At 50.6% G+C, this 16,324-nt stretch overlaps 1 protein-coding gene across 2 annotated transcripts in view; it reads left to right on the forward strand.

Annotated features, from left to right (window-relative positions):
- The window catches only part of GOLT1B (golgi transport 1B), a 255,135-nt gene that overhangs the window by 103,625 nt on the left and 135,186 nt on the right, over nucleotides 1–16,324 (forward strand). For both annotated transcript variants that reach the window (XM_069628435.1, XM_069628436.1), the window contains exon 3: nucleotides 9,545–9,723. In XM_069628435.1, the coding sequence (XP_069484536.1) occupies nucleotides 9,545–9,723 (179 nt within the window). The remainder of the gene's footprint in view (nucleotides 1–9,544; nucleotides 9,724–16,324) is intronic.

The following is a 16,324-nucleotide window of genomic DNA, read 5'->3' on the forward strand; positions in this document are numbered from 1 at the left end:
TTCTAAGTGGACTGTCAACTGCATCAAACTCTGTTACTCTCTTGCCAAGAGAACATTGCCCTTTAAGATTAGACCAAATCAGCTCAAGGCACTGGGGAATCTTAAGCCTTCATAGCAAACGTGCCTCTAGATATCATTTGCAAGACTGCCACTTGGAGTTCAGTACACACCTTCACCAAACATTACTGCCTGGACACACATTCTAGGAGTGATACACAGGTGGGACAAGCAGTGCTGAAACATCTCTTTGCAGCTCTACCTTCTAATAACCCACCTTCTACTAGTACTGCTCGCAAATCTATGCAAAGCATGGGCTTCTAAGCAGATCCACAAGCCTCAGAAGGGATACATTACTCACCGTAATTGTATTTCTGATCTTGTATCTGCTTAGATTCACATGCGCCTGCCCTTCCTCCCCTCTTGGAGTATAAGGTGCCTGTGGAAAAAGCCTAGATCTTTCACACCTCATGGTCTCTACTTGCACTTCACGCTTACAACTTACACTCCCTCTTGTCAGAAACAAACAATCGGAGGGACCTCGACGCGTGAGGGATCATGGGTATAGGATATGTCGCACTAGGAATAGTATAGTCACGCCCTGTCAACATTACTTTTCGAACTTCAAAAACCTCATGTACAATACTCTACAACTTCCACTAGATGTCGGCCTTTGCAAAGCATGTAAATCTAAGCTGATACAAGCAGCAGACATATGATTACTGTTAGTAATGTATCACATACGCACTCACACTCACAACTAAGCATGTTCTGCTTTCACTGGGATGTCAAACATAGCACCATGTAGCTGTTGGTGAAGCTTCTAGGCTACACGCAGGAACTAAAGTCCCTGCAAAACCTGCAATTGTATTAAATGACTCTGCTCCTAACCACCAGTGTACCTCAAGCTGTCTCCTAGCGTCTGAAAAGACTGGAGGGGGTTATCTGTACTCCTGCTCTCTATATGGCAGAGAAGAAGCCCGGGAGGATAGTTCAGCAGCAATTTGTTCCCCTTGTAAGCAAAACGACACGAAGCAACACAGGTTTGATCGCCGGGGACGCACTTAGAAACCTCTGGGCGTTTATGCGCGTTATAAATACGCAACTAAGAAAAGAAAAAAAAGGCACGCAACTAAAAAACAAACAATTCCTGTAACAGCGCCTCGATGCCCGCGGGCTGTGTGAGCGCTTTAAAAATGGAAAAAATAAATAAAATTAAATAAGCACAGAGCACCCCAGCCAAGATTTTCGAGGGGATTGGGTCCTCCGACGTATTCCATATCTATGACAGTAATCACCACAGCTGTGCTGCTTCGGAAACTTTTTCGGCGTCTGCGTCCTGCGTCGATGACGTCGATGCGCCGCCGTCGAGGACCTCCTCCGACGTCATCTGATGTGATAAGTAGGACGCACGACGCCAGTAGCCTCAGTTCCGTTTTTTCCGCGAACGTGTTGCTTCGTGTTTCTCGGTTCTAGCCTCGACTCTTTGGAGTTCTGTTCTTTCTGGTTCTTCGAGCCTGTTCGTTTGTGAATATTCCTTCGCAGCGATGTCTTCCACTTCGTCTTCAACCCCGCGTCCGGGCTTCAAGAAGTGCGGGGTGTGTGGGTCCAAGATGTCGGTGACTGACTCGCACGACGCCTGCCTCTGGTGCCTCGGGGAGGCCCACGACACGGATGACTGTGTCGACTGCCTGTCGCTCACTTCCAAGGCCTTACGCGAACGTAAGAAGAAATTGTCGGTAGGTCGGGTGTCCAAGCCCCGGAAGTCGAAGTCGGCGGGGCTTTCGACGGATGATTCGAGGGGTGACTCTCCGCGTCATCGTCGGAGGTCTCGTCGGTCTTCTTCTAGGAGTCGGTCTCGCCACTCCTCTGCCTCTTCGAGGCGTTCTCGGAAGCGCCGTCACCGGTCGCCTTCCAGGTCCTCTTCCGAGGACTCTGCCCGGCACGTCGGTTATCCCACCAGCCGTGCGACGCCGGAGGAATGGGCTTCCTTTGGGAAGAAAATGTTGGCGATTCTTGAGTCGCAGGGTACTCAACCGTCCGCGCCCCCGAGTGGGGTCGGCCGTGTGAGGTCGAGAGACACCGCTCGCATGAGTGGTCGGCACGAGTCACGGGAGAGGTCCCGTTCGGACAAGGAGGCTCGTTCTCGCCGTACCCGTTCCAGGTCCCGGTCCTCGACGCGATCGAGACCGTGTGCACCTGTGATGTCTTCGAGGAAGACATCGACGTCTGAGGCGTCGAGGGCGTTGACAGGCTTTCTCGAAGCTCCGGCTCCGAGGAAGTCGTCGAAGCCGTCGACGTTCGGGTCGTCGAGAGACACGCTCGGGGCTCCGGCTTCGAGGGCTGTGTCGACGCCGCCGATATTGGAGGCGCTGCATCTGACGTCGACGCCGATTTCCTCGACGTCGACGCCGATCCTCTCGGCGCCGTTGCCGGTTTTCTCGACGGCGGCGCCGATTCGCTCGACGCCATCGACGCCTTTCGTGTCGGAGGTGCCCCGTGTCTCGGGTGTACCCCCTAGGAAGGCTCTGGCTAAGAGCAGGCACTCTCAGGTGCCTTTCCACCACTTGGATTATATTTCGGAGGCGGATGAGGATTCGGTTGGCCTGGTTCCTGATCAGATGCCGGATGACATTGTCTCGGGCCATAGTCAATTTGACGATTTGAGGCAGTCCCTGCATGATGCTAGTGGTCTGGACACCTCTCCGGAGGTGGAATTTGGTCAGCCTGAGCCTGGCTCCCATGCCGATTCCTCATACCGGCGCCTTATGGCTAGGGTGTCTGAGTATCTGGGATGGTCTGCTCCCCCAGGGGAGTTTGTGCAGGATGATCTGACGGACATCCTTGATGTTGGTCCCCCTTCTGACCCGGTTCTGCCATTCCATATGGCTTTACAGCGTAGGGTGGCGGCGGCTTGGACTGCTCCGGAGAGTCTCCCGGCAGTGGGCAGATCCTTGTCGCGGAAATACCGTCCAGCCAGTGGCGACCCCTGCTACTTGACCAGGCACCCCACTCCGGAAAGTTTGGTGGTGCAGGCGGCCACGGCCCCGGCAAAGCAGGCGTCGTACCCTACCATCCCTCCTGATAGGGACGACAAACGTTTTGATGGCTGGGCGAAGAAGGTGTTTTCTTCTGGTGGTATGGCGCTTCAGGCGGCCAACTCCATTTGTGCCTTGTCACGTTTCACGCACACTCTGTGGAACTGTGTTGCGTTAGCGGCTGAACATATTCCCGAAGGGGACGAACGGGTTGGTTTCCTTGCTTTGGTCCAGGATGGTAAGGATGCCATGTGTGAGTCCGTTCAGTCGGGTTTGGACTTAGCTGAATGCGTCAGTAGGTCCATGGCGGCGAGCACCGTGATACGCAGGTTTGCGTGGTTGCGGAAGTCGGGGTTTGCTCCTGATGTGCAGTCCCGGCTCCTCAACATGCCCTTTGATGGTGAACATCTTTTTGGCAGCAAGGCTGACGAGAGCCTTGAGAGGTTGCAGACCTCAAAAGCTGCGGCGAAGTCGTTGGGCGCTGCAGTTCGCCAACCTCCGCCTTTTCGTCCTAGGGGACAGCAGTGGAGGGGTGGCTCCTTTCGCTATTACTCGTCCTTTGGTAGAGCGAGAGGAGCTGGCAGTCAAAGGGGCCAACCCTCAGGTAACGCCGCAGCCGCTCCTACTCAGTCATGAGGCCTTGTCCCATGGTTCGCCGGTTGGGGGAAGGCTGGCGCAGCATCTTGTAGAGTGGCGTGCCATTACTTCGGATGTGTGGGTTCTGGAGATCATAACCCACGGCTACTGTCTTCCCTTTCGGCACAGGCCTCGCGACAATCCACCGGGGAACCTCTCTTTGAAGTGTCCGGATCCGCTCCTTGCGCAGGAAATTCAAGCCCTGCTGGAGAAAGGCGCCATAGAACTGGTGCCTGTAGCGGAGAGGAACAAGGGATGGTATTCCCCTTATTTTTTGATTTCCAAGAAAGACGGGGGATTGAGACCCATCATGGATTTGCGCGGTTTGAACAAACTCCTCAGGAAGGACAAGTTCAAGATGGTTACTCTCTCTCAAGTCCTCCAGGCCCTTCAGCTTCAGGACTGGTTGGTGTCACTCGACCTCAAGGATGCTTACTTCCATGTGCCGATCCATCCCAAGCACAAGAAGTACCTGAGGTTCGCGGTTGGCGACTCGCACTTTCAGTTTCGGGTCCTGCCGTTCGGTTTGACCTCCGCCCCGAGGGTTTTCACCAAGCTCATGGTGGTGGTGGCAGCGCATCTCAGGCAAGGGGGGATTCACGTCTACCCCTACCTGGACGATTGGTTGATCAGGGGGAGCTCTCCCGAGCAGGTCCTGGATCATCTGTCCGTCGCCTGCCACTCCCTTCACAGGCTGGGCTTCTCCCTCAATTTAAAGAAGTCCCATTTGACGCCAACGCAGAGGCTCCAGTACATCGGAGCAGTGCTCGACACTTCCCTGGGGCAGTGTTTTCCTCCCCAGGTGAGGGCTCTTCACATTCAGCAGATGGTGCGCAAGTTTCAGCATGCCCAGACGCTCCCAGCGTTCGAGTTCTTGAGGTTGCTCGGCCTCATGGCATCCTGCATTCTTCTGGTGCCAGAGGCTCGCCTGCGAATGAGATCTTTGCAGTGGGCACTCAAGATGCAATGGTCGCAGTCCTCCGGCAGGATGTCGGACCCGATTCAGGTGCCGCCCTCGGTCGCCCGGGACCTTCTGTGGTGGGCCGTCGAAGGCAACTTGATGAAGGGGGCTCCGTTTTGGCTTCCCTGGCCGGAGGTGACGATCGTGTCGGATGCATCCCTCACGGGATGGGGAGCTCATGCCAACGGGCTGACAGTCAGCGGTCGTTGGTCTCCGTCGGAGTCCAGACTCCATATCAATCTGTTGGAGCTGAGGGCCGTCAGGCTAGCCCTGAAGGCTTTTCTGCCGACTGTGCGAGGGAAGAATGTCCTGATCCTGACGGACAACACAGTGGCCATGCACTACCTCAACAAAAAGGGGGGGGCAGGGTCACTTCCTCTGTGCAGGGAGGCGATGCAGCTCGAGTTCTGGGCCATCCGGCAGGAAGTTTCGATCTCGGCAGTTCATCTGGCCGGAGTCGAGAACGTGACGGCGGACGCTCTGAGCAGGCAGAGCACGATCTCTCACGAGTGGGAGTTGGCTCAGGATATTCTCCTGGAGATCTTCGCCCTTTGGGGGACCCCTCAAGTGGATCTCTTTGCCTCCAGTGTCAACCGGAAGTGCGAAAGGTTTTGCTCGCGGGCATTTCCTCCAAGAGGAGCCTTAGGAGACGCGTTCGTGGTGGAGTGGTCGTTCCCGCTGCTGTACGCGTTTCCTCCGGTCCCCGTCATCCCGCAAGTGCTGCGGAGGTTACGGAAGTTCGGTTCCCGGATGATCCTCATTGCTCCGGCGTGGGCTCGGAGGACGTGGTACCCGGACCTTCTCGACTTGTCCATCTGCCCTCCACGTCGTCTTCCCTACCGAGACGATCTGCTCTCACGGGAGGGGGGTCAGGTTCTCCATCCAGAGGTCGGATCCCTCAACCTTCACGCTTGGCTTCTGAAAGGTTGAGGTATAAGGATTGGGACCTCCCTGAAGACGTGATGGAGGTGTTGCTTTCGGCCCGAAGGCCCGCAACTAAGTCTCTGTACCGTTGCCGTTGGCGTAAGTTCTGCGACTGGTGCAGAGTTCAGAATGTGGATCCTTTTGCATGTGACATCCCCATGGTTCTGTCCTTTTTGCTTTCTTTGGCCCACAGGGGCTTGCAAGTGGGTACCGTTAAGGGTTACCTGGCGGCGCTGTCCATCTTTAAGCGCTCATCTGAAGAATGTTCTTACTTTAAAATCCCTTTAATTTCACAGTTTCTGAAAGGGCTCACTAATGTGTTCCCTCCGTCGCCTTTCCTGGTGCCCGGTTGGGATTTGAACCTTGTTCTTAGGTTTCTTATGGGTGCTCCGTTTGAGCCGTTACATTCTTGCCCTTTGAGGCTGTTGACTTTGAAAACTGTGTTTTTAGTTGCGGTTACTTCCGCTCGCAGAGTGAGTGAGTTACAGGCACTTTCTGTTAAGCCACCCTTCACTGTATTTCACAAGGACAGGGTTGTCCTTCGAGTTCGTCCTTCTTTTCTTCCGAAGGTAGTGACGGAATTTCATTTGGCCCAGAAGATTGTTCTTCCGGCATTCTATCCTCCTCCGCATCCTGGTAAGGAAGAGGAGAGGCTCCATAGGCTTGATCCTAGGAGAGCTTTGAGCTTTTATGTTTCTCGCATGTCCCGGGTCAGAGTGGATGATCAACTCTTTATTGGTTACGCTGGTAAGCGCTTGGGGCAAGCTGTGACGAAACAGACTTTGTCCCGCTGGATTATTTTGGCCATCTCGGAGTGTTACCGCTTGGCGGGCAAGGACCCTCCGGCTGGCTTGCGGGCCCATTCTACCAGGGGCTTGGCTGCATCTACTGCCCTGCAGAGGGGTGTTCCTATTCGCAACATCTGTGATGCTGCCACCTGGGCTTCAGTGCATACATTTGTGCGGCATTATTCCCTCGATTCCATCAGAGGGCAGGATCTGGCCTTTGGCAAGGCGGTCCTTTGCTCTGCTATTTGATTGGCTATTCTAAATTTTGTTTCTAAATTCTTTCCCTCCTCCTTGATTTGGTACTGCTTTGGGAGTCTGTCATAGATATGGAATACGTCGGAGGACCCAATCCCCTCGAAGAACAAGTTACTTTCTTACCTGGTAACGTTCTTTCGATGGGATGGTCCGACGACGTATTCCATATCGCTCCCGCCCTGCCTTCCCCGCTGCAGAATTTCTGTTGCGTTTGCAGCTTACGTTCCGCAAGGCTTTGTGTCGGACTGGCAGTTGACTATTGTCACACGTTCTGGGGGAAAAAACTACAACTGAGGCTACTGGCGTCGTGCGTCCTACTTATCACATCGGATGACGTCGGACGTCGGAGGAGGTCCTCGACGGCGGCGCATCGACGTCATCGACGCAGGACGCAGACGCCGAAAAAGTTTCCGAAGCAGCACAGCTGTGGTGATTACTGTCATAGATATGGAATACGTCGTCGGACCATCCCATCGAAAGAACGTTACCAGGTAAGAAAGTAACTTGTTCATCTATAGGGTAGTTCTGGACAAGCAATCAAGGCTTAAGCTCTCAGGATGTGATGCAGGCTGGTTCTTAAGTACAGTGTAGTCCCCAAGGACCCACAAAGGAATGTCCACATACTGTTAGTAATATCACAATTCTTTATATAAATAGTCTCAAGTTATGTACACAATCACAATAACACACTTTGTGTTCAAGATAATCTAAAATGGTAAATATATACAGTTTCTATGTGGTACCACAATTACTCTTTGATTCCATTAAAAAGCATTAACTGTACCCAGTTCAAATGTCATCCAAATAAGTAAATAATGTGGACCAACAATAGATTTAGGAGGGAAAGCAGTTGGTTAAACAATAGGCAGAATACTGGCCCCTACCAATAGACCCAGTTCTGTGTGCGGATCCCCCCACCTGGGCAACCTGTAAATAAAGATCTAATAAAAGCCCAGTCCATATATTGTATATGTGTCTTAGCTCCCTTCTACCACGCCAATGTACCTGGAATAGCTGAGTTCGACGTCATCTCGTCGACGGATCATTCTCGAGTGGCTCCCTTTAAGGCAGGAGCCACGGATCATCGAGATCCCTTGAAGAAATGACAGACGTCGAGGCAGCAGCTTCGGTCCTGGCGGTGCTAGTGGACGATCAGTCGTGTACCTTCTGCGAAGATGAGGCGTGCGGTGCACCTCGACGATGATAGTTTGTTACCGCAAAGAGTTTATGAAGAACTTTGGCCCAGCAAGGGCGTCGAGTCGTCAGTGTCTCTGCGGTCTTCAGGTGGCGGCTAGCGGGAAACCCACCTGCGGCTGCTTCTCGGCGCGTCGGCGGACTTGACTTTCTCTGGCGGGACAAATTGGTCGGCGGTGCTGGCGAGAGCATCCTTGAATTCAAAGTTTCTTAATCAATGGAGCGTTGCAGCTCCGGTCATCAGCAGCTCATGTCAAGCGGTTCCCGCTTCTGGGCAACACTGTCTTTCGAAGGCTGACATCCAGGGCGCTTCGGCAAAGGTTAGCGTTGCACGATGGTCCCTCGTAGCTCGGGGAGAGGTCTCCTAGCCAGATCCTCTCTTGGATCAGTTTCAACGGGACGGCAGCTTTCGGATTGCGGTGAAGGTAACAGTCAACCACCTTCTTCGAGATCTGCTTTCGAGATTAAGCATCAGTTTCGACTTCAGCTTCTGAACGATTTCCATCAGTGAGAGGTTCCCAGATATACTGTTTGGTCTCTCATTCACTCTGCTGGGTCACACTCGGCAACCAATCATTCAGAAGGGCATTCATGCAGGCAGCCGATCAGGCTCACGGTGCATTCAGGCCATTCTCCTCCCTCCAGACACACTCAACAAGGAATGTGTATTGGGACAAGTACCCAGCCATTCAGCACTCCACGTTGCATTCATACCAGTTTTGGGCAGGGCTGTCTCATTCATTGTGTTGCATACCAGAAGCCAGAGACCCATAACAAGAAGTGCATATTGGTCACACACTCCATTCACCCAGGTCCCATCCCAAGGGCCTGGACTTCCTCACAATCCCATATATGGAATTTCCACCCAACAGCAAGTTGCGGGGGAGGGACAGAGTCAGAGCTACCCAGGACTATGGAAAACAATGTAACTGGCAATAGAAAGCAAGAGGTCAACGGGGACATCTTGCCTCCTATCAGGAATCAACTGATTCATATGGCAGGGGCTGGGTATCCCAAAATGGAGGATACTCGGAGCACCTGTAAAATTCAGCATGGAGCTGCCACCAGCCCATACCGTGCTCCGTGGGCCACACACAGGTGCCCAAAAACATACACTATGGGTACAGGGTTGCACCCCCACCCATGGGTGCCATAAGGGTATCCCAAGTGTCCGTACACCAAACCAAAAAGAGGAAGAGCTGCACTGCCAGGAGTCCAACATGGACTGCTGGGCAGAAAACAATACAGAACACACATGAAAAAGGACTACAGAACAAGGGCAGGGAGGCCCTGTCCCTCCAATGCATTTCCAGCATCACCCATTCCTTTATAAAATAAGTAAAATATTGATTTGCTGCTAATTCTTTGCTGTGTATTTTTTTATATATGTTGAGTTGATCGAAGAACTGCTGCTGCTACATTTCCCAGTCCGCACAAAACTACCCCACTTTCTCGATATACTGATTGTCCTTGCAGCCTGAAATAGCCCTTTTTATCTTGTTGAGCTATGAAATGTTTGGTATATTTGTGGCTGCAACCTCAGTTCGTCTTTTTTGGAGCACTACATAATTTTGATTTTTCTTTCTAGTATCATTGACAAACATTTTATTTGTGTATTAATATCCATACTTTTTAACAGCTAACATTTTAGTTTTTACAAATCTTTAATGAACTTAAACGTGTTTTTAAAATAATTGTTATGTTGCTCATGATTTCATTATTAAATTGCTTTAATTTTTTTCTCTTTTCAGGTTTTATTTGTTGCTGGATTAGCTTTCGTTATTGGTTTGGAACGAACATACAGATTTTTCTTCCAGAAACACAAAATGAAGGCCACCGGCTTCTTTCTTGGTGGCGTGTGTGTCGTTCTGATTGGATGGCCTTTAGTAGGAATGGTCCTTGAAATATATGGATTTTTCCTCCTATTCAGGTATGACCCTTCACTTGGAATGTTTGGGTGGAGGATAAACCACATTTTTATGCTTTTGTGTGTAACGGTTTGTTGAGAGGCCACCCTCAACACGGAGTTCCTTCCCTCCCCAAACCAGGTGTCTCATCATAAACCGTTTAATGTCCGTTCTTTATTCAGCCCCATTTCCAATTCATCTCATACTCATTGGATCCCTCCCCATGAGCTACCAATGAGCCAAGAACCAGCCCGATGTACAGGAAATATATATGTGTGTTTATTTGAATAAGTGCAAATGGAGATCACACTAAAACGACATGAGCCATGTACTTTGTGGCTCACAATTAAACTTCTTGTTACAGAAATAAATTGCTAAAATTGGTTTAGAAAAACACAAATCACAATACTTTACTTTCTACAGCGTTTACTTCAAGACATAATCAACACTAGTTGGTGAACACAATTAATTTACATATACAGTGCTGTGCAATTTCGATTTTCCTTGCGCGCTTAAACGGCTAGCAGTTTGGCTTACAGATTTGTACAAATACATATGGCAATTTTTATTTCAACCACATTATTGCTTTAAAATAAACAAAGGGTGATTTAACAGTTTGTTTTCAGACACCCCCCCTACTTTGGTCTGTGTTGGGTAAGTCAGACAGAAAATTGGAGTGATTTGCGAATTTTGGATTTCAGAACCCCCCTCCACTTAAAGGTCTGTGTGGGGGATTGCCCAATTAAATAGCAGGCTATAGTTTTCAGCGTACACTGGGAAAGAGCTTTAATTTCGAATCTTAACAAAATTCACCCTGTGGTGTTCTGCCAAATGGGCAATTAATTAAACTAATATTAGTTGTTAAATAAGCTAAGGATGTACATAGTTTCCCCCCTCCCCTACACCAAACCAACTATAAAGGGAAAGAATTTAAGGTAAGCAGACTCCCCCACCGTTTGGTTTCAAATGGACCAATCCTACTTACATTTAAATCCTCTTGTTTAAAGTTCAGAAAAGCCAGCTGCATTTCAGGACCCTCTTGGAAGACCGGGGAGGGGCCTGGTCACTCCACTCTCAAGGATGGTCCCCGGCTCTTCACCATAGGGCCCCATCAAGATTTCAATTTTTGGAAGTGCCCTGCAAGAATTCCCACAACCAGGATTTGACTGTCACGACCCACCCCCCGTCCGCCCACCCCCCCTCCGTCGCCTGTCTCCACCCATTCCCGCTCCCCCATGGTCCAGCCTCTCTCTCTCAGGAGTCTAGAGCAGAACTATGGCAACTCCCATTTGAAATACCCTTTTGTTTTCATGTCTACTTTTGGCAAAATGTAGTCAAACGTCATAATTTACTTGTAACTGCTATAATAAAATATATATTTTATTTCGGTTGCTTGTGAATCTGCTTTGAATCACATGCTCTGCATCTAGTGGTAATCGAGAGTATTGCATCTTTTTTGTTTTTATTTTGAAGATTGAAAAGGGACGTCGACATGGGTTTGACTGTAACACTAGCCCCAACGTGGCATGTAGTGTGCCCAAAATCCCTCGCGCGTCAAGGTCCCACCAGATTATGCCTACCTAGTTGGTCGCACATAATTCTGGGCTTGTAAGAGTTTATATTGCTGTTTTATATTTATCAGTAATTCCACCGCTTGTCGGTGGATCAATTGCCCTCGACAGCTGTTTGCGTTTGGTCCTGTGTGCTGACACTCCATAATGTGCCACTCAGTGACTGTTGGAAGCATGGCCTTGGCCTCCGGCCTCGCCATTACTGTAGAGAAAGTGGGGCCCTGTTTGTTCTTTGTACTTTGAGAATGCCTTTTCTTTACACCTTCTCTTCCTTCTCTCTTGGTATGGCTGCCGCTTCCTTTGCTATAGAGAGGACTCCTTTTTAAGTTGGGCCCGTCTTGCAATGGCAAATTTACCTGGAATGATGCCCATCGCCTATGCAATAGGTGTCTGCCTCGTGACGACAACAGGCGCTCGTGTAAAGCCTGTAACCTCTTAAGGCCCAAGACCCGGAAAGACAGGAGTATGAAACAGTGGGTAGCCTATGCCATGCAGGCCGAGTCTCACTCCCCCACTGGCACTGTAGCATCAGACGAGGAATCCGTCGGCAGCCACTGCTCCTATTCGGAAGCCGTTGGCCCCACGTGTCCGTCCCTGGCCCGAACAGGCATGCCACCGGCAGTGCTATGGGAAAGTCACATCCCAGTTTCCGGGACATTCACATACCTCATGCTTCAAAGCCCACAACCCCCACACTATCCTCGGCGGACCTGTCGATGAAAGTTTCAACGCCTGCAGGCCTTTCTAAGTCTTCGACTGAGCCTTCCGAACCTTGCGGTTCAGCGCCCTCTGTGCAACTGCATTCGCTGCCTATGCACGGTCTAAATCTACTTCTGTAGCGGGTGCACCCTCAAAACCTTCCGCATCCAAACCGGCAGCACCAAAAGACGCGCTGAAACATACCCAATCAGTGAAAACCTTCCTGAAGCTTCTTTTTCTGGTGCCCTACTTCATAGCTCAGTCCCTCATGCATGGCCCTTTCCCCCCCCTCCTCACCTCTCAGACTTCACTGAATAGACCAGGGATAGGTTTGAGGCTTGTATGAGCAAGATGGCCACGTTCATAGACTTCTCGGGCCAGTTTGAGGACATTTTGAAGAGACATGGGGAAGTGGCCCTGTGCCCCATCCCTCCTAAATCCCAGAGGCTCCACTCTCCCAGTGCCCAATTTCCCGCCTTGGGGGTATCCCATCGGACCACCAAGTCGACGTCTTGGGGGATGATCCGGATGATCCTAGCCAGGATGCTGCTTATGCCCAGGGCCATGGCCAGGGCAACCAGGATCCCAATTAACAGGACCCAGACTGGAACCCTGTGGATAATCAGAGCATGTGGCACACCCCGCCACATGACGCTGACATCTTTCTATATGTGCCTGCCACCTCATAGCTTAGATGATTTTCAACAACCACCTGAAGAAGGCTGGGGCCATTTCAAAATTATCACACGTGAAGCCGCTGCTGATTTGGACTTCGTGGAAGATATTCTTAAGGAAAAGAACCCAGTCAGCCAAGCCATCCCCTTGCTGAACTTGATCAAGAAGTGTCTGGGTCATTTATAAAAGAAAACCTGGTCCCGATCATTAACAAATTACGGGAAGACGCAAGACATTGAGCTACCCTACCGGTGACGTTGCTGGGGGAGGGTGCATCTACTCCAAAATGTTGGCACTCCCCAGGTTGCTGTACATACTACAGAACACACCGATGCATATCACCAATGACCAGTTTAATGTGATTACTTCACTAATACGGAAAGTGGTATGTGGGGGAAGACCCAATTGCATAGCGCTGACTGTCCTGACTAGATCTGTTTGGGAGGGGGCGGTTGGATCTCCCGGACATTATAAGTATTACTGGGCTGCTCACCTAATTGTGGCAAATGAATGGATATTTGGCAGGAAGACTCTCTCCAACACGAGGTTGGAATTGGACATAGTGCAGAGGGTGGACCCGCTACTGGTGCTCTACAGGGCTCCAATGTGGGTCTCATGGAAATATCAGTCTCCCCTCCCAGGAAGCTGCTATGCCCGTACAACATGCTGTTTCAAGACTAGGGGGGGGCACTGCATCCATGCCCCCAAACACTCAATTTAGCAGCTTGGCTACTGAAGTCCGAATTTGGGAACCTTCAACTCCCTCAGAGATGCATGGACATACTCTGGGAAGCACAACAACTTGACACCAGATATTGCTACTCCAACAAGTGGAAGCGTTTGTTATCTGGTGCAATTCTAAACATCTCATTCCCATTGACTGCACCCCTAAAGATATTGTCCTTTATCTATTAGACTCAGTACTTGTTTTCAATTCCCTGAATGTCCACTTGGCCGCTCTCTCTGCATACATCCCAGAGCAAGGTTTCATGGTGGAAGATTCCCATCATTAAGTCCTTCATAGAAGGGTTGAAGAGACTTCATCCCCCATTTCCAACCCAACTCCTGGATGGAACTTGAACGTTGTCCTTACCAGATTAATGGTGCCTCCTTTTGAGCCCATGCACAAAGATAGCCTTAAGGCCCTGGCCTATCAAGACTGCCTTCCTAGTGGCCATTACTTTAATAAGATAGGTTAATGAACTGCAGGCCCTTTCAGTTCATGATCCCTTTGTGAGTATTCACAAAGACAAGGTGGTTTTGTGCACACTCTTGTTTTGTGTTTTTTTTTTTTTTTTAAATAATTTTATTATTTTTGATCAAACAATACATTAAACAGCAAATAAGCATAAAACCTGAAACAACATAAACACTGCACTCCCCCCCGCCTCCCCCCATATGAGCCTGTTTATTCCTTGCTCTCGATATCTGTTTCAGGTGTCAGGGTTTCACTACTTTCAGATCCTGCTGGGGCCACTGCCGCTCCAAACATTTCGGCTATCAGCAGTTTCCATGCCATTAGAGAACCAGTTTCCTCTTCACCCCCAGCGCCACTGGCTTCTTGCCACACAATTGTTTCTGCCTCCGCCCATTTTTGCAGGTCTTTCCACCACACCTCCACTCGCGGCCCGTGACACTTCTTCCACCGCATGGCGATCCTGCGCTTCGCAAGCACGTATGCCAGGTCTTTTAATTTTTCAATATGTCTGTGCTTCCGCGTTCTGGGATACCCCCCCAACAGGCAGGCCCAGGACGAGTCTATTGCTAGTGTGATCCCCTTTTCCGCTAACTTCAGAGCCACTTCCCCCCAATAGGCTTCAATTACCGGGCATGCCCAGAACATATGTATCATGTCTACATCCTCCTCGTCGCACTTAGGGCAAGCCTGGCGCCCAACATTTTTAAACCTCGATATTCTCCGAGGGGTCATGTAGGCCCTGTGCGTCATGTACAGCTGTAGTTGCTTAAACCTGGCATTTTTCGACACCTTCTTGTGATATCCCAAAGCCCGTTTCCACATCCCATCCTCCATCGGGGCTCCCATCTCTGTTTCTCATTCTGTTCTCAAGTGTCCCAGGTCCTTCCCGATACCAATCATCAGCATCTCGTACAACCTGGACACTTCATGTCCCCCCTCTGAAGTGTCGTATATCACCTCAACGGTGGTGTTCGGTTCCTCCGCCAACCTAGCTTCGGGCCACCTACTCAGGATCTCCTGTACTATCCTGTGGTAAGTTACATACTGACCACTGTGCAGTCCCGACATCATCCCAAGCTCCCCCAACTCCATGATAGCCCCTTCCTGCCAGATGTCTCCCAAGGTGACTAGTCCCACCGACTCCCAATAAGTCCTAATGATTACCCTCAATTGCCCATCTCCCTTCGTCAGTGCGACCAGCGGTACCTGCGGGACAAAAGGGAAAGGGTCCCCCATCATTCGGCAGGCTCGGCGCCACATGCTCCATCCCAACCACAGCATCCTAGGGCGCCCCCTCACCTCAGAGCTAGCCACCCAAATTATTTCCCGCAAGTAAAAAGGAGCACAATCTCTCGCGAGCAATCTGTGTTCCGGTGTCTCCTCATCAGAGAGCCACCTAGCTACGTACTGCAGTTGTGCGTCTACATAATAAGCCTCGAAGTTGGGCAGTTTAATACCGCCTTTCTCATAAAAGTTCTGCAGCTTCCATAATGCAACTCTGTGTCGGGTGCCATGCCACAAAAAGTCCCTGCACAGGCTGTGTAGTTTAGCAAAAAACTTCCTAGGGATCATATAAGGTTTATTGTTGAAATAATGTAAAAGTCGGGGCAGGACCACCATTTTAAGCATAGCCCCCCTGCCCATCATCGTAAGGGGCAACCTCTCCCAAAACCTCATACACTTCCCAATTTTTCCAATAGCAATTTCAGTGTTGCGCCTGTGTTCCTCCTCAACGGAGTGATATACATCTATCCCCAAATAGCGGAAGGAGCCCACCACCCACGGGATCTGCAACACAGGTAGCCTCTCCACAGGCTTTCCCACGTACCTCCCCAGCGGGAATAGGCTAGATTTTTGGGGGTTCACTGCTATACCGGACAGTCTGGCGTACCGCTCCATCACCTCCAAAACATACTGAAGATTCTCTTCCAGATACATTAAATATAACAGATCATCCGCGTACAAGGAGATGAGATGCCTTTCCTTTCCTAACTCAATGCCAATCGGCTCATATTGTTGCCTGAGGTATATCGCTAGGGGCTCCAGGGCCAGGATGTATAACATCCGGGACCACGGGCATCCCTGTCTAGTGCCTTTGCCTAGCTGCCATCTCTCAGACACCACTGCCCCCGTACGGACCCTAGCTAGCGGTTCGCTATATAACATTCTAGCCCATTTAATGTAACCCGGCCCCATGCCATACCCCCGCAGGGCCGCCAGCAGCCACGGCCACTTAACGGAATCGAACGCCTTGACCGCGTCCAGCGTCACAATCGCCATTTCGCTATCTTGTCCACACCCCCATTCGACCACTCGGTGGAGTCGTCTATGGTTGTGAGTGATGTTTCTGCTCGGGACATAGCCTGTTTGGTCAGGGTGAATCAACTTCCCAATCACTCTCCGCATTCTATTAGCCAAAACCGCCGTAAGGATCTTACTGTCCTGATTTAACATCGACAGAGGCCTATAAGAGCTACAGCT

Source organism: Ambystoma mexicanum, chromosome 12 (assembly GCF_040938575.1).
Source record: "Ambystoma mexicanum isolate Mex_15411 chromosome 12, UKY_AmexF1_1, whole genome shotgun sequence".
Taxonomy (NCBI): Eukaryota; Metazoa; Chordata; class Amphibia; order Caudata; family Ambystomatidae; genus Ambystoma; species Ambystoma mexicanum.